General features: G+C 52.1%; 1 protein-coding gene across 1 annotated transcript in view; it reads left to right on the top strand.

The window, feature by feature from the left end:
* Nucleotides 1-268: 268 nt before the first annotated feature.
* The window catches only part of LOC140411552 (calcium-binding protein 4-like), a 43,567-nt gene continuing 25,788 nt past the window's right edge, over nucleotides 269-18,047 (top strand). The window contains exons 1-2 of the mRNA XM_072500634.1: nucleotides 269-715; nucleotides 13,764-13,794. Of these exons, the coding sequence (XP_072356735.1) occupies nucleotides 356-715; nucleotides 13,764-13,794 (391 nt within the window). The 5' untranslated portion in view covers nucleotides 269-355. The remainder of the gene's footprint in view (nucleotides 716-13,763; nucleotides 13,795-18,047) is intronic.

Genomic DNA, 18,047 nt, shown 5'->3' with positions numbered 1-18,047 from the left:
AGAGAGTCAGAGAGAGAGACAGAGAGAGAGTCAGAGATACTGAGAGCGAGAGACAGAGACCGAGCGAGAGAGAGAATGTGAGCGAGAAGCAAACACAAGTGTGATTGAGAGAGCCAGCATGGGACAGCAGGAGTGAGTGTGGGCACAGACCAGAGTGTGACCCTGTGAGGGAGAGATTGGGGGAGTGACCACGATGGAGTGAGCGAGCGAGAGGGATAAAGGAAGATAAAGAGACTCGCTGCCTTAGCTCAGGTTAATGAGCTTTGACACAAAGGGTTGTGGGATTTGATAAATCCCCTAATCGCTCGGTGTACGAGGCAGTGCGTACCGGGCTCGGGCAGTCTGACCACACACCATGTCGAAGAACCAGGCCCCTCCAGGTCTCCGAGGACAGACAGCGAAGGGGGAGAAGGGTGGGGACGCTCCCAGGGGAAAGCCCATCAAATCGGCGCTCCGTCAAAGCTCCGTCAAGGAGTCCCGGAGCGGGGACGGGAGGCGGAGGGACAGCGAGGGGGAGGAGGCCGCACGGAGGCAGGACTCCATCGGCAGGGGGAAAGGCAGGAGGCGGACGAGCGAAACGCCCTCGGTCACCTTCAATACCACGAGGAGGGCCAGCGACACACCCTCACTGACCTCGAGGAACAGGAGGGGGAGTGAAACTCCCTCACTCACCACCAAGCTGTACTCACCATTCCTCAAAGCCCTGTTCAGCCGGGTGAGTGCTTCACCGAGGGCTCGAGGGGGGAGTGAGGGAAGTATCTGAGGGTTCGAGTGATGAGTGAGGGATGTATTTGGGGGACAGGATAAGGGGTGTGGGGTATATCAGAGTGTTACAGTGAGGGGTGTGGGGTATATCAGAGTGTTACAGTGAGGGGTGTGGGGTATATCAGTGTTACAGTGAGGGGTGTGGGGTATATCAGAGTGTTACAGTGAGGGGTGTGGGGTATATCAGTGTTACAGTGAGGGGTGTGGGATGTATCAGTGTTACAGTGAGGGGTGTGGGGTACATCAGAGTGTTACAGTGAGGGGTGTGGGATATATCAGAGTGTTACAGTGAGGGGTGTGGGGTATATCAGAGTGTTACAGTGAGGGGTGTGGGGTACATCAGAGTGTTACAGTGAGGGGTGTGGGATATATCAGAGTGTTACAGTGAGGGGTGTGGGGTATATCAGTGTTACAGCGAGGGGTGTGGGGTATATCAGAGTGTTACAGTGAGGGGTGTGGGGTATATCAGTGTTACAGTGAGGGGTGTGGGGTATATCAGTGTTACAGTGAGGGGTGTGGGGTATATCAGAGTGTTACAGTGAGGGGTGTGGGATATATCAGAGTGTTACGGTGAGGGGTGTGGAGTATATCAGTGTTACAGTGAGGGGTGTGGGGTATATCAGTGTTACAGTGAGGGGTGTGGGGTATATCAGAGTGTTACAGTGAGGGGTGTGGGGTATATCAGAGTGTTACAGTGAGGGGTGTGGGGTATATCAGAGTTACAGTGAGGGGTGTGGGGTATATCAGAGTGTTACAGTGAGGGGTGTGGGGTATATCAGTGTTACAGTGAGGGGTGTGGGGTATATCAGTGTTACAGTGAGGGGTGTGGGGTATATCAGAGTGTTACAGTGGGGGGTGTGGGGTATATCAGTGTTACAGTGAGGGTTGTGGGGTATATCAGAGTGTTACAGTGAGGGGTGTGGGGTATATCAGAGTGTTACAGTGAGGGGTGTGGGGTATATCAGTGTTACAGTGAGGGGTGTGGGATGTATCAGTGTTACAGTGAGGGGTGTGGGGTACATCAGAGTGTTACAGTGAGGGGTGTGGGATATATCAGAGTGTTACAGTGAGGGGTGTGGGGTATATCAGAGTGTTACAGTGAGGGGTGTGGGGTACATCAGAGTGTTACAGTGAGGGGTGTGGGATATATCAGAGTGTTACAGTGAGGGGTGTGGGGTATATCAGTGTTACAGCGAGGGGTGTGGGGTATATCAGAGTGTTACAGTGAGGGGTGTGGGGTATATCAGTGTTACAGTGAGGGGTGTGGGGTATATCAGTGTTACAGTGAGGGGTGTGGGGTATATCAGAGTGTTACAGTGAGGGGTGTGGGATATATCAGAGTGTTACGGTGAGGGGTGTGGAGTATATCAGTGTTACAGTGAGGGGTGTGGGGTATATCAGTGTTACAGTGAGGGGTGTGGGGTATATCAGAGTGTTACAGTGAGGGGTGTGGGGTATATCAGAGTGTTACAGTGAGGGGTGTGGGGTATATCAGAGTTACAGTGAGGGGTGTGGGGTATATCAGAGTGTTACAGTGAGGGGTGTGAGGTATATCTGTGTTACAGTGAGGGGTGTGGGGTATATCAGAGTGTTACAGTGAGGGGTGTGGGGTATATCAGTGTTACAGTGAGGGGTGTGGGGTATATCAGTGTTACAGTGAGGGGTGTGGGGTATATCAGAGTGTTACAGTGAGGGGTGTGGGATATATCAGAGTGTTACGGTGAGGGGTGTGGAGTATATCAGTGTTACAGTGAGGGGTGTGGGGTATATCAGTGTTACAGTGAGGGGTGTGGGGTATATCAGAGTGTTACAGTGAGGGGTGTGGGGTATATCAGAGTGTTACAGTGAGGGGTGTGGGGTATATCAGAGTTACAGTGAGGGGTGTGGGGTATATCAGAGTGTTACAGTGAGGGGTGTGAGGTATATCTGTGTTACAGTGAGGGGTGTGGGGTATATCAGAGTGTTACAGTGAGGGGTGTGGGGTATATCAGTGTTACAGTGAGGGGTGTGGGGTATATCAGAGTGTTACAGTGAGGGGTGTGGGATATATCAGTGTTACAGTGAGGGGTGTGGGGTATATCAGAGTGTTACAGTGAGGGGTGTGGGTATATCAGAGTGTTACAATGAGGGGTGTGGGGAATATCAGAGTGTTACAGTGAGGGGTGTGGGGTATATCAGTGTTACAGTGAGGGGTGTGGGGTATATCAGAGTGTTACAGTGAGGGGTGTGGGGTATATCAGTGTCACAGTGAGGGGTGTTGGGTATACCAGAGTGTTACAGTGAGGGGTGTGGGGTATATCAGTGTTACTGTGAGGGGTGTGGCGTATATCAGAGGGTTACAGTGAGGGGTGTGGGGTATATCAGAGTGTTACAGTGAGGGGTGTGGGGTATATCAGTGTTACAGTGAGGGGTGTAGGGTATATCAGTGTTACAGTGAGGGGTGTGGGATATATCAGAGTGTGACAGTGAGGGGTGTGGGGTATATCAGAGTGTTACAGTGAGGGATGTGGGGTATATCAGTGTTACAGTGAGGGGTGTGGGGTATATCAGAGTGTTACAGTGAGGGGTGTGGGGTATATCAGTGTTACAGTGAGGGGTGTTGGGTATATCAGAGTTTTACAGTGAGGGGTGTGGGATATATCAGTGTTACAGTGAGGGGTGTGGGGTATATCAGAGTGTTACAGTGAGGGGTGTGGGGTATATCAGTGTTACAGTGAGGGGTGTGGGGTATATCAGAGTGTCACAGTGAAGGGTGTGGGGTATATCAGTGTTACAGTGAGGGGTGTGGGGTATATCAGTGTTACAGTGAGGGGTGTGGGATATATCAGTGTTACAGTGAGGGGTGTGGGGTATATCAGAGTGTTACAGTGAGCGGTGTGGGGTATATCAGTGTTACAGTGAGGGGTGTGGGATATATCAGTGTTACAGTGAGGGGTGTGGGGTATAACAGAGAGGGTTACAGTGAGGGTGTGGGGTATATCAGACTGTTGCAGTGAGGGGTGTGGGATATATCAGTGTTACAGTGAGGGGTGTGGGGTATATCAGTGTTACAGTGAGGGTGTGGGGTATATCAGTGTTACAGTGAGGGGTGTGGGGTATATCAGTGTTACAGTGAGGGTGTGGGGTATATCAGAGTGTTACAGTGAGGGGTGGGGGGTATATCAGAGTGTAACAGTGAGGGGTGTGGGGTATATCAGAGTGTTACAGTGAGGGGTGTGGGATGTATCAGAGTGTTACAGTGAGGGGTGTGGGGTATATCAGTGTTACAGTGAGGGGTGTGGGGTATATCAGTGTTACAGTGAGGGGTGTGTGGTATATCAGAGTGTAACAGTGAGTGGTGTGGGGTATATCAGTGTTACAGTGAGGAGTGTGGGGTATATCAGAGTTTTACAGTGAGGGGTGTGGGGTATATCAGTGTTACAGTGAGGGGTGTGGGGTATATCAGTGTGTTACAGTGAGGAGTGTGGGGTATATCAGTGTTACAGTGAGGGGTGTGGGGGATATCAGAGTGTTACAGTGAGGGGTGTGCGGTATATCAGTGTTACAGTGAGTGGTGTCGGGTATATCAGTGTTACAGTGAGGGGTGTGGGGTATGTCAGAGTGTTACAGTGAGGGGTGTGGGGTATATCAGAGTGTTACAGTGAGGGGTGTGGGGTATATCAGTGTTACAGTGAGGGGTGTGGGGTATATCAGAGTGTTACAGTGAGGGGTGTGGGGTATATCAGTGTTACAGTGAGGGGTGTGGGGTATATCAGAGTGTTACAGTGAGGGGTGTGGGGTATATCAGTGTTACAGTGAGGGGTGTGGGGTATATCAGTGTTACAGTGAGGGGTGTGGAGTATATCAGAGTGGTACAGTGAGGGGTGTGGGGTATATCAGAGTGTTACAGTGAGGGGTGTGGGATATATCAGAGTGTTACGGTGAGGGGTGTGGAGTATATCAGTGTTACAGTGAGGGGTGTGGGGTATATCAGTGTTATAGTGAGGGGTGTGGGGTATATCAGAGGGTTACAGTGAGGGGTGTGGGATATATCAGTGTTACAGTGAGGGGTGTGGGGTATATCAGAGTATTACAGTGAGGGGTGTGGGGTATATCAGTGTTACAGTGAGGGGTGTGGGGTATATCAGTGTTACAGTGAGGGGTGTGGGGTATATCATTGTTACAGTGAGGGGTGTGGGTATATCAGAGTGTTACAGTAAGGGGTGTGGTGTGTATCAGAGTGTTACAGTGAGGGGTGTGGGGTACATCAGAGTGTTACAGTGAGGGGTGTGGGGTATATCACAGTGTTACAGTGAGGGGTGTGGGATATATCAGTGTTACAGTGAGGGGTGTGGGGTATATCAGTGTTACAGTGAGGGGTGTGTGGTACATCAGAGTGTTACAGTGAGGGGTGTGGGGTATATCAGAGTGTTACAGTGAGGGGTGTGGGATATATCAGTGTTACAGTGAGGGGTGTGGGGTATATCAGAGTGTTACAGTGAGGGGTGTGGGTATATCAGAGTGTTACAATGAGGGGTGTGGGGAATATCAGAGTGTTACAGTGAGGGGTGTGGGGTATATCAGTGTTACAGTGAGGGGTGTGGGGTATATCAGAGTGTTACAGTGAGGGGTGTGGGGTATATCAGTGTCACAGTGAGGGGTGTTGGGTATACCAGAGTGTTACAGTGAGGGGTGTGGGGTATATCAGTGTTACTGTGAGGGGTGTGGCGTATATCAGAGGGTTACAGTGAGGGGTGTGGGGTATATCAGAGTGTTACAGTGAGGGGTGTGGGGTATATCAGTGTTACAGTGAGGGGTGTGGGGTATATCAGTGTTACAGTGAGGGGTGTGGGATATATCATGTGTGACAGTGAGGGGTGTGGGGTATATCAGAGTGTTACAGTGAGGGATGTGGGGTATATCAGTGTTACAGTGAGGGGTGTGGGGTATATCAGAGTGTTACAGTGAGGGGTGTGGGGTATATCAGAGTGTTACAGTGAGCGGTGTGGGATATATCAGTGTTACAGTGAGGGGTGTTGGGTATATCAGAGTTTTACAGTGAGGGGTGTGGGATATATCAGAGTGTTACAGTGAGGGGTGTGGGGCATATCAGTGTTACAGTGAGGGGTGTGGGGTATATCAGAGTGTTGCAGTGAGGGGTGTGGGGTATATCAGTGTTACAGTGAGGGGTGTGGGGTATATCAGAGTGTTACAGTGAGGGCTGTGGGATATATCAGAGTGTTACAGTGAGGGGTGTGAGGTATATCAGTGTTACAGTGAGGGGTGTGGGGTATATCAGAGTGTTGCAGTGAGGGGTGTGGGGTATATCAGAGTGTTGCAGTGAGGGGTGTGGGGTATATCAGTGTTACAGTGAGGGGTGTGGGATATATCAGAGTGTTGCAGTGAGGGGTGTGGGGTATATCAGTGTTACAGTGAGGGGTGTGGGGTATATCAGTGTTACAGTGAGGGGTGTGGGATATATCAGTGTTACAGTGAGGGGTGTGGGGTATATCAGAGTGTTACAGTGAGGGGTGTGGGGTATATCAGTGTTACAGTGAGGGGTGTGGGGTATATCAGAGTGTCACAGTGAAGGGTGTGGGGTATATCAGTGTTACAGTGAGGGGTGTGGGGTATATCAGAGTGTTACAGTGAGGGGTGTGGGGTATATCAGTGTTACAGTGAGGGGTGTGGGGTATATCAGTGTTACAGTGAGGGGTGTGGGATATATCAGTGTTACAGTGAGGGGTGTGGGGTATATCAGTGTTACAGTGAGGGGTGTGGGATATATCAGAGTGTTACAGTGAGCGGTGTGGGATATATCAGAGTGTTACAGTGAGGGGTGTGGGGTATAACAGAGAGGGTTACAGTGAGGGTGTGGGGTATATCAGACTGTTGCAGTGAGGGGTGTGGGATATATCAGTGTTACAGTGAGGGGTGTGGGGTATATCAGTGTTACAGTGAGGGTGTGGGGTATATCAGTGTTACAGTGAGGGGTGTGGGGTATATCAGTGTTACAGTGAGGGTGTGGGGTATATCAGAGTGTAACAGTGAGTGGTGTGGGGTATATCAGTGTTACAGTGAGGAGTGTGGGGCATATCAGAGTTTTACAGTGAGGGGTGTGGGGTATATCAGTGTTACAGTGAGGGGTGTGGGGTATATCAGTGTGTTACAGTGAGGAGTGTGGGGTATATCAGTGTTACAGTGAGGGGTGTGGGGGATATCAGAGTGTTACAGTGAGGGGTGTGCGGTATATCAGTGTTACAGTGAGTGGTGTCGGGTATATCAGTGTTACAGTGAGGGGTGTGGGGTATATCAGAGTGTTACAGTGAGGGGTGTGGGGTATATCAGTGTTACAGTGAGGGGTGTGGGGTATATCAGAGTGTTACAGTGAGGGGTGTGGGGTATATCAGTGTTACAGTGAGGGGTGTGGGGTATATCAGTGTTACAGTGAGGGGTGTGGGGTATATCAGAGTATTACAGTGAGGGGTGTGGGGTATATCAGTGGTACAGTGAGGGGTGTGGGGTATATCAGTGTTACAGTGAGGGGTGTGGGGTATATCATTGTTACAGTGAGGGGTGTGGGTATATCAGAGTGTTACAGTAAGGGGTGTGGTGTGTATCAGAGTGTTACAGTGAGGGGTGTGGGGTACATCAGAGTGTTACAGTGAGGGGTGTGGGGTATATCACAGTGTTACAGTGAGGGGTGTGGGATATATCAGTGTTACAGTGAGGGGTGTGGGGTATATTAGTGTTACAGTGAGGGGTGTGGGGTATATCAGAGTGTTACAGTGAGGGGTGTGAGGTACATCAGAGTGTTACAGTGAGGGGTGTGGGGTATATCAGTGTTACAGTGAGGGATGTGGGGTATATCAGTGTTACAGTGAGGGGGTGCGGGTATATCAGAGTGTTACAGTGAGGGGTGTGGGGTATATCTGTGTTACAGTGAGGGGTGTGGGGTATATCAGAGTGTTATAGTGAGGGGTGTGGGGTATATCAGAGGGTTACAGTGAGGGGTGTGGGATATATCAGTGTTACAGTGAGGGGTGTGGGGTATATCAGAGTATTACAGTGAGGGGTGTGGGGTATATCAGTGTTACAGTGAGGGGTGTGGGATGTATCAGAGTGTTACAGTGAGGGGTGTGGGATGTATCAGAGTGAGTGTTACAATGAGGGGTGTGGGATATATCAGTGTTACAGTGAGGGGTGTGGGGTATATCAGTGTTACAGTGAGGGGTGTGGGGTATATCAGTGTCACAGTGAGGGGTGTGTGGTATATCAGTGTTACAGTGAGGGTTGTGGGGTATATCAGAGGGTTACAGTGAGGGGTGTGGGGTATATCAGTGTTACAGTGAGGTGTGGGGGGTATATCAGTGTTACAGTGAGGGGTGTGGGGTACATCAGAGTGTTACAGTGAGGGGTGTGGGGTATATCAGAGTATTACAGTGAGGGGTGTGGGATATATCAGTGTTACAGTGAGGGGTGTGGGATATATCAGTGTTACAGTGAGGGGTGTGGGGTACATCAGAGTGTTACAGTGAGGGGTGTGGAGTATATCAGAGTGTTACAGTGAGGGGTGTGGGATATATCAGTGTTACAGTGAGGGGTGTGGGGTATATCAGTGTTACAGTGAGGGGTGTGGTGTATATCAGAGTGTTACAGTGAGGGGTGTGGGATATATCAGTGTTACAGTGAGGGGTGTGGGGTATATCAGTGTTACAGTGAGGGGTGTGGGGTACACCAGAGTGTTACAGTGAGGGGTGTGGGGTATATCAGAGTGTTACAGTGAGGGGTGTGGGGTATATCAGAGTGTTACAGTGAGGGGTGTGGGGTATATCAGTGTTACAGTGAGGGGTGTGTTGTGTATATCTGTGTTACAGTGAGGGGTGTGGGGTATATCAGAGTGTTACAGTGAGGGGTGTGGGGTGTATCAGTGTTACAGTGACGGGTGTGGGGTATATCAGTGTTACAGTGAGGGTTGTGGGGTATATCAGAGTGTTACAGTGAGGGGTGTGGGGTATATCAGAGTGTTATAGTGAGGGGTGTGGGGTATATGAGTGTTACAGTGAGGGGTGTGGGATATATCAGTGTTACAGTGAGGGGTGTGGGGTATATCAGAGTGTTACAGTGCGGAGTGTGGGGTATATCAGTGTTACAGTGAGGGGTGTGGGGTACATCAGAGTGTTACAGTGAGGGGTGTGGGGTATATCAGTGTTACAGTGAGGGGTGTGGGGTACATCAGAGTGTTACAGTGAGGGGTGTGGGGTATATCAGAGTGTTACAGTGAGGGGTGTGGGATATATCAGTGTTACAGTGAGGGGTGTGGGGTATATCAGAGTGTTACAGTGCGGAGTGTGGGGTATATCAGTGTTACAGTGAGGGGTGTGGGGTACATCAGAGTGTTACAGTGAGGGGTGTGGGGTATATCAGAGTGTTACAGTGAGGGGTGTGGGGTACATCAGAGTGTTACAGTGAGGGATGTGGGGTACATCAGAGTGTTACAGTGAGGGGTGTGGGATGTATCAGAGTGTTACAGTGAGGGGTGTGGGATGTATCAGAGTGTTACAGTGAGGGGTGTGGGGTATATCAGAGTGTTACAGTGAGGGGTGTGGGGTATATCAGTGTTACAGTGAGGGGTGTGGGATATATCAGTGTTACAGTGAGTGGTGTGGGGTATATCAGAGTGTTACAGTGAGGGTTGTGGGGTATATCAGAGTGTTACAGTGAGGGGTGTGGGGTATATCAGAGTGTTACAGTGAGGGGTGTGGGGTATATCAGAGTGTTACAGTGAGGGGTGTGGGGTATATCAGTGATTTCCCGTCTCTCTCTAGCCCAGGGATCACTGGACAGTGATCAGGAGCAGGAACCCTGGCTGATTTCCTCTCTCTCTCTAACCCAGGGATCACTGGACAGTGATCAGGAGCAGAAACCCTGGCTGATTTTCCCCCTCTCTCTCTAACTCAGGGATCACTGGACAGTGATCAGGAGCAGGAACCCTGGCTGATTTACCCTCTCTCTCTCTAACCCAGGGATCACTGGACAGTGATGAGGAGCAGGAACCCTGGCTGATTTCCCCTCTCTCTCTCTAACCCAGGGATCACTGGACAGTGACCAGGAGCAGGAACCCTGGCTGACTTCCCCTCTCTCTCTCTAACCCAGGGATCACTGGACAGTGATCAGGAGCAGGAACCCTGGCTGATTTCCCCTCTCTCTCTAACCCAGGGATCACTGGACAGTGATGAGGAGCAGGAACCCTGGCTGATTTCCCCTCTCTCTCTGTCTAACCCAGGGATCTCTGGACAGTGATCAGGAGCAGGAACCCTGGCTGATTTCCCCTCTCTCTCTAACCCAGGGGTCACTGGGCAGTGATCAGGAACAGGAACCCTGGCTGATTTCCCCTCTCTCACTCTAACCCAGGGATCATTGGACAGTGATCAGGAGCAGGAACCCTGGCTGATTTCCCCTCTCTCTAACCCAGGGATCACTGGACAGTGATCAGGAGCAGGAACCCTGGCTGATTTCCCCTCTCTCTCTAACCCAGGGATCACTGGACAGTGATCAGGAGCAGGAACCCTGGCTGATTTCCCCTCTCTCTCTCTAACCCAGGGATCACTGGACAGTGATCAGGAGCAGGAACCCTGGCTGATTTCCCCTCTCTCTCTAACCCAGGGATCACTGGACAGTGATCAGGAGCAGGAACCCTGGCTGATTTCCCCTCTCTCTCTCTAACCCAGGGAACACTGTACAGTGATCAGGAGCAGGAACCCTGGCTGATTTCCCCTCTCTCTCTCTAACCCAGGGATCACTGTACAGTGATCAGGAGCAGGAACCCTGGCTGATTTCCCCTCTCTCTCTCTAACCCAGGGATCACTGGACAGTGATCAGGAGCAGGAACCCTGGCTGATTTCCCCCCTCTGTCTCTAACCCAGGGATCACTGGACAGCAATCAGGAGCAGGAACCCTGGCTGATTTCCCCTCTCTCTCTAACCCAGGGATCACTGGACAGTGATCAGGAGCAGGAACCCTGGCTGATTTCCCCTCTCTCTCTAACCCAGGTATCACTGGACAGTGATCAGGAGCAGGAACCCTGGCTGATTTCCCCTCTCTCTCTAACCCAGGGATCACTGGACAGTGATCAGGAGCAGGAACCCTGGCTGATTTCCCCTCTCTCTCTAACCCAGGGATCACTGGACAGCGATCAGGAGCAGGAACCCTGGCTGATTTCCCTCTCTCTCTCTCTAACCCAGGGATCACTGGACAGTGATCAGGAGCTGGAACCCTGGCTGATTTCCTCTCTCTCTCTCTAACCCAGGGATCACTGGACTGTGATCAGGAGCAGGAACCCTGGCTGATTTCCCCTCTCTCTCTCTCTCTAACCCAGGGATCACTGGACAGTGATCAGGAGCAGGAACCCTGGCTGATTTCCCCCCTCTCTCTCTAACCCAGGGGTCACTGGACAGTGATCAGGAGCAGGAACCCTGGCTGATTTCCCCTCTCTCTCTCTAACCCAGGGATCACTGGACAGTGATCAAGAGCAGGAACCCTGGCTGATTTCCCCTCTCTCTCTAACCCAGGGATCACTGGACAGTGATCAAGAGCAGGAACCCTGGCTGATTTCCCCTCTCTCACATACACAATTAATCTCACACTCCCCCCTCTTGTATTGGACAATCTGGATAAATGTGAGGTGAAGCATTTTGGAAGGTTTGATACAGGTGGGAATATACAGTGAATGACTGAATCGTCGAGTGTATTGATGCACGATGAATGACCACTAAAGCGAGGTTGTAGTCCAACTGAAGGCTTCAATAAGCTAGATGTTTCCCCCAGCAGCTCAGGTACAGAATGAGGGCTGCTGGGGCGGCACGGGCTCTTATACCCCGTCTAGCAGGGCGGAGCTACCATACACCTTAACCAATAGAAAGCATACAGTTTCCACCAATGGTGCTCCAGCCTATCAGGTACCGTAATACCACTCCTACCACATTCACCCCCTGTTGAAAGAGAGTCCAGTGGGAGTGGTGGCCTGATGTTACAACATGGTCACGTGGTATAATTAGTTATGGAGGTACCGTAATACCTCCGTACAGCGTTTTGTAACTATTTACAATTCAGATAGCTATTTACAATTGATGATTTAAATTTACAATTTAAAATGAAGCAATCAGTCGATCGGGGGCCTGGTCGTCCTCTCTGATCGTCGGAGCTTCGGTGGTGACTCCGGTGGAGTCTCGGGCGTCTGTGGCAGCTTCAACACCCCTAGACGGCGCTGGTGGGGAAAACGGTTGACCTGGGAAGGGAGCGCCTGCGGGGGGGCGTCGGTGGGTGGGTGGGGGGGCCTAGACGGGGGCGGGGGAAGGACCGATCCTCCTGTAAGGTGCCCCGGTGGGAGGGAGGATGGGACTGGTGGCTGGGGTGTGCGTGGGGTTCCGGCGGGCGCCAGGTCTCGTAGGGAGACCGTATCTTGTCGGCCGTCGGGGTACGCCACGGAGGCGTACTGGGGGTTAGCGTGGAGAAGATGGACCCTCTCGACCAACGGGTCCGACTTGTGCGCCCGCACGTGTTTTCGGAGCAGGATGGGTCCGGGAGCTGTCAGCCAGGTCGGGAGTGAGGTCCCAGAGGAGGACTTCCTGGGGAAGACAAGGAGACGTTCGTGAGGTGTCTGATTGGTGGTCGTACAAAGCAGTGACCGGATGGCGTGGAGGGCATCCGGGAGGACTTCCTGCCAGCGGGAGACTGGGAGATTCCTGGACCGTAGGGCCAGTAGGACGGTCTTCCAGACCGTTCCGTTCTCCCTCTGTACCTGCCCGTTACCCCGGGGGTTGTAACTGGTCGTCCTGCTCGAGGCGATGTCCTTGCTTAGCAGGAATTGACGCAGTTCGTCGCTCATAAAGGAGGACCCCCTGTCACTGTGTATGTAAGCGGGGAACCCGAACAGTGCAAAGATACCCTGGAGGGCCTTGATGACGGTGGTTGCGGTCATGTTGGGGCAGGGGATGGCGAAAGGGAACCGGGAGTACTCATCAATCACGTTCAGGAAGTACGTGTTGCAGTCGGTGGAGGGGAGGGGGCCTTTGAAGTCCATGCTGAGGCGTTCAAAGGGACGGGAAGCCTTTATCAGGTGCGCCCTCTCTGGCCGGTAGAAGTGCGGTTTGCACTCCGCGCAGATTTGGCAGTCCCTGGTGACTGTCCTGACCTCCTCGCTGGAGTAGGGATCTCGCTGGTGGGGCAATGAACTCAGGTATTTGCTGATCGAGCGCGTACCCATGACGACCACGAGAGGGCCAGCTGGACGCGGGGGAAGTGGGGGTTTGAAAGAGGGTGGGGATTCTGGAGAGAAACACGACACAGGGGCAATTCCGCCTCCGCGTGCTCGAGGCTCCACCGAACGCAGCTGGAGGTGGTGCAGAGGATCCACGTCACCTCAACCTGAATCTACCCGGAGGTGGAGGATGGATGTGAACGGGGCCCAGGAGGCCCGACCAACCACACCCACATATTCTGGTCTTGCCCCAGACTTGCGGGGTGCTGGGCAGCCTTCTCCGGGGCAATGCCCGGCAGTGGCAGTCTTCGGGGTATCAGACCAGCGAGATTAAAACACACCGGAGAACGAGAAACAGAAATCCATAACCACCACTGACAATAATATAAGAATGTTATAAATTATCGACCCAGACCGATGTGTAAATATCGACCTCCCAATATATGTTCACGCTTATCCTCGCCTTGTATATCGCCCAAATCTCAATTAAAAATGTTTTTTCTCAAACTCCTGGGCTCCCAGCAGAGCAGTCCCTGCGTCGGCAATCTCTCCGCGTTGATTCACGTGCCTCATTCCGGAGAACGTTCCGGTAAATCTTGCACACAGTGGGAAATGTCTTGTGGTTCCTGTCGAATGCGGAGTTGCTAACACCCTCCTGTGCAGCACCAGTGACGTGGAGACGGCACAGGTCCCCCATCCTTGGCTAGAATATGGTTGACGTTTGAAGATTCATCTCTCAATTTCTCTCTTCCACCCACAGGACCGGGATTTAGCAGTTGAAGAATTGGAAGGTGAGCAAAAAGCCGCCCCGCTATTTGGCAGCGTGCAAATTGTCATTGTTCAGACGGAGCATTGAATAAAGAGGGAGTCTCTCCGTCAGGGACCCTGTTTAAAGAGGTAGTCTCTCCGTCAGGGACCCTGTTTAAAGAGGGAGTCTCTCCGTCAGGGACTCTGTTTAAAGAGGGAGTCACTCCGTCAGGGACAGTGTTTACAGAGGGAGTCTCTCCGTCAGGGACCCTGTTTAAAGAGGGAGTCTCTCCGTCAGGGACTCTGTTTAAAGAGGGAGTCTCTCCGTCAGGGACTCTGTTTAAAGAGGGAGTCTCTCCGTCAGGGACCCTGTTTAAAGAGGGAGTCTCTCCGTCAGGGACCCTGTTTAAAGAGGGAGTCTCTCCGTAAGGGACCCGGTTTAAAGAGGAAGTCTCTCCGTCAGGGACCCTGTTTAAAGAGGGAGTCTCTCTGTCAGGGACAGTGTTTAATGAGGGAGTCTCTCTGTCAGGGACCCTGTTTAAAGAGGGAGTCTCTCCGTCAGGGACAGTGTTTAAAGAGGGAGTCTCTCTGTCAGGGACCCTGTTTAAAGAGGGAGTCTCTCCGTAAGGGACCCGGTTTAAAGAGGGAGTCTCTCCGTCAGGGACAGTGTTTAAAGAGGGAGTCTCTCCGTCAGGGACCCTGTTTAAAGAGGGAGACTCTCTGTCAGGGACCCTGTTTAAAGAGGGAGTCTCTCCGTCAGGGACCCTGTTTAAAGAGGGAGTCTCTCTGTCAGGGACCCTGTTTAAAGAGGGAGTCTCTCTGTCAGGGACCCTGTTTAAAGAGGGAGTCTCTCCGTCAGGGGCCCTGTTTAAAGAGGGAGTCTCTCCGTCAGGGACCGTGTTTAAAGAGGGAATCTCTCCGTCAGGGACAGTGTTTAAAGAGGGAGTCTCTCCGTCAGGGACCCTGATTAAAGAGGGAGTCTCACCGTCAGGGACAGTGTTTAAAGAGGGAGTCTCTCCGTCAGGGACAGTGTTTAAAGAGAGAGTCTCTCCGTCAGGGGCCCTGTTTAAAGAGGGAGTCTCTCCGTCAGGGGCCCTGTTTAAAGAGGGAGTCTCTCCGTCAGGGACCCTGTTTAAAGAGGGAGTCTCTCCGTCAGGGACCCTGTTTAAAGAGGGAGTCTCTCCGTCAGGGACAGTGTTTAAAGAGGGAGTCTCTCCGTCAGGGACCCTGTTTAAAGAGGGAGTCTCTCCGTCAGGGACAGTGTTTAAAGAGGGAATCTCTCCGTCAGGGACCCTGTTTAAAGAGGGAGTCTCTCCGCCAGGGACGGTGTTTAAAGAGGGAGTCTCTCCGTCAGGGACGGTGTTTAAAGAGGGAGTCTCTCCGTCAGGGACCCTGTTTAAAGAGGGAGTCTCTCCGTCAGGGACAGTGTTTAAAGAGGGAGTCTCTCAGTCAGGGACCCTGTTTAAAGAGAGAGTCTCTCCGTCAGGGACCCTGTTTAAAGAGGGAGTCTCTCCGTCAGGGACCCTGTTTAAAGAGGGAGTCTCTCCGTCAGGGACCCTGTTTAAAGAGGGAGTCTCTCTGTCAGGGACGGTGTTTAAAGAGGGAGTCTCTCCGTCAGGGACCCTGTTTAAAGAGGGAGTCTCTCCGTCAGGGACCCTGTTTAAAGAGGGAGTCTCTCCGTCAGGGACAGTGTTTAAAGAGGGAGTCTCTCAGTCAGGGACCCTGTTTAAAGAGAGAGTCTCTCCGTCAGGGACCCTGTTTAAAGAGGGAGTCTCTCCGTCAGGGACAGTGTTTAAAGAGGGAGTCTCTCCGTCAGGGACCCTGTTTAAAGAGGGAGTCTCTCCGTCAGGGACAGTGTTTAAAGAGGGAGTCTCTCTGTCAGGGACCCTGTTTAAAGAGGGAGTCTCTCCGTCAGGGACAGTGTTTAAAGAGGGAGTCTCTCCGTCAGGGACCCTGTTTAAAGAGGGAGTCTCTCCGTCAGGGACCCTGTTTAAAGAGGGAGTCTCTCCGTCAGGGACAGTGTTTAAAGAGGGAGTCTCTCCGTCAGGGACCCTGTTTAAAGAGGGAGTCTCTCCGTCAGGGACCCTGTTTAAAGAGGGTGTCTCTCCGTCAGGAACCCTGTTTAAAGAGGGAGTCTCTCCATCAGGGACAGTGTTTAAAGAGGGAGTCTCTCCGTCAGGGACCCTGTTTAAAGAGGGAGTCTCTCCGTCAGGGACAGTGTTTAAAGAGGGAGTCTCTCAGTCAGGGACCCTGTTTAAAGAGGGAGTCTCTCCGTCAGGGACAGTGTTTAAAGAGGGAGTCTCTCCGTCAGGGACCCTGTTTAAAGAGGGAGTCTCTCCGTCAGGGACAGTGTTTAAAGAGGGAGTCTCTCTGTCAGGGACCCTGTTTAAAGAGGGAGTCTCTCCGTCAGGGACAGTGTTTAAAGAGGGAGTCTCTCCGTCAGGGACCCTGTTTAAAGAGGGAGTCTCTCCGTCAGGGACCCTGTTTAAAGAGGGAGTCTCTCCGTCAGGGACAGTGTTTAAAGAGGGAGTCTCTCCGTCAGGGACCCTGTTTAAAGAGGGAGTCTCTCCGTCAGGGACCCTGTTTAAAGAGGGAGTCTCTCCGTCAGGGACCCTGTTTAAAGAGGGTGTCTCTCCGTCAGGAACCCTGTTTAAAGAGGGAGTCTCTCCGTCAGGGACCCTGTTTAAAGAGGGAGTCTCTCCGTAAGGGACCCGGTTTAAAGAGGAAGTCTCTCCGTCAGGGACCCTGTTTAAAGAGGGAGTCTCTCTGTCAGGGACAGTGTTTAATGAGGGAGTCTCTCTGTCAGGGACCCTGTTTAAAGAGGGAGTCTCTCTGTCAGGGACCCTGTTTAAAGAGGGAGTCTCTCCGTAAGGGACCCGGTTTAAAGAGGGAGTCTCTCCGTCAGGGACAGTGTTTAAAGAGGGAGTCTCTCCGTCAGGGACCCTGTTTAAAGAGGGAGTCTCTCTGTCAGGGACCCTGTTTAAAGAGGGAGTCTCTCCGTCAGGGACCCTGTTTAAAGAGGGAGTCTCTCTGTCAGGGACCCTGTTTAAAGAGGGAGTCTCTCTGTCAGGGACCCTGTTTAAAGAGGGAGTCTCTCCGTCAGGGGCCCTGTTTAAAGAGGGAGTCTCTCCGTCAGGGACCGTGTTTAAAGAGGGAATCTCTCCGTCAGGGACAGTGTTTAAAGAGGGAGTCTCTCCGTCAGGGACCCCGATTAAAGAGGGAGTCTCACCGTCAGGGACAGTGTTTAAAGAGGGAGTCTCTCCGTCAGGGACAGTGTTTAAAGAGAGAGTCTCTCCGTCAGGGGCCCTGTTTAAAGAGGGAGTCTCTCCGTCAGGGGCCCTGTTTAAAGAGGGAGTCTCTCCGTCAGGGACCCTGTTTAAAGAGGGAGTCTCTCCGTCAGGGACCCTGTTTAAAGAGGGAGTCTCTCCGTCAGGGACAGTGTTTAAAGAGGGAGTCTCTCCGTCAGGGACCCTGTTTAAAGAGGGAGTCTCTCCGTCAGGGAGTGTTTAAAGAGGGAATCTCTCCGTCAGGGACCCTGTTTAAAGAGGGAGTCTCTCCGCCAGGGACGGTGTTTAAAGAGGGAGTCTCTCCGTCAGGGACCCTGTTTAAAGAGGGAGTCTCTCCGTCAGGGACCCTGTTTAAAGAGGGAGTCTCTCCGTCAGGGACAGTGTTTAAAGAGGGAGTCTCTCCGCCAGGGACGGTGTTTAAAGAGGGAGTCTCTCCGTCAGGGACCCTGTTTAAAGAGGGAGTCTCTCCGTCAGGGACAGTGTTTAAAGAGGGAGTCTCTCAGTCAGGGACCCTGTTTAAAGAGAGAGTCTCTCCGTCAGGGACCCTGTTTAAAGAGGGAGTCTCTCCGTCAGGGACCCTGTTTAAAGAGGGAGTCTCTCCGTCAGGGACCCTGTTTAAAGAGGGAGTCTCTCTGTCAGGGACGGTGTTTAAAGAGGGAGTCTCTCCGTCAGGGACCCTGTTTAAAGAGGGAGTCTCTCCGTCAGGGACCCTGTTTAAAGAGGGAGTCTCTCCGTCAGGGACAGTGTTTAAAGAGGGAGTCTCTCAGTCAGGGACCCTGTTTAAAGAGAGAGTCTCTCCGTCAGGGACCCTGTTTAAAGAGGGAGTCTCTCCGTCAGGGACAGTGTTTAAAGAGGGAGTCTCTCCGTCAGGGACCCTGTTTAAAGAGGGAGTCTCTCCGTCAGGGACAGTGTTTAAAGAGGGAGTCTCTCCGTCAGGGACCCTGTTTAAAGAGGGAGTCTCTCTGTCAGGGACCCTGTTTAAAGAGGGAGTCTCTCCGTCAGGGACAGTG

Source organism: Scyliorhinus torazame, chromosome 4 (genome assembly GCF_047496885.1).
Source record: "Scyliorhinus torazame isolate Kashiwa2021f chromosome 4, sScyTor2.1, whole genome shotgun sequence".
Lineage (NCBI taxonomy): Eukaryota > Metazoa > Chordata > Chondrichthyes > Carcharhiniformes > Scyliorhinidae > Scyliorhinus > Scyliorhinus torazame.
The sequence above is the reverse complement of the archived record's forward strand: the minus strand, read 5'-3'. Positions and strand labels throughout refer to the sequence as shown.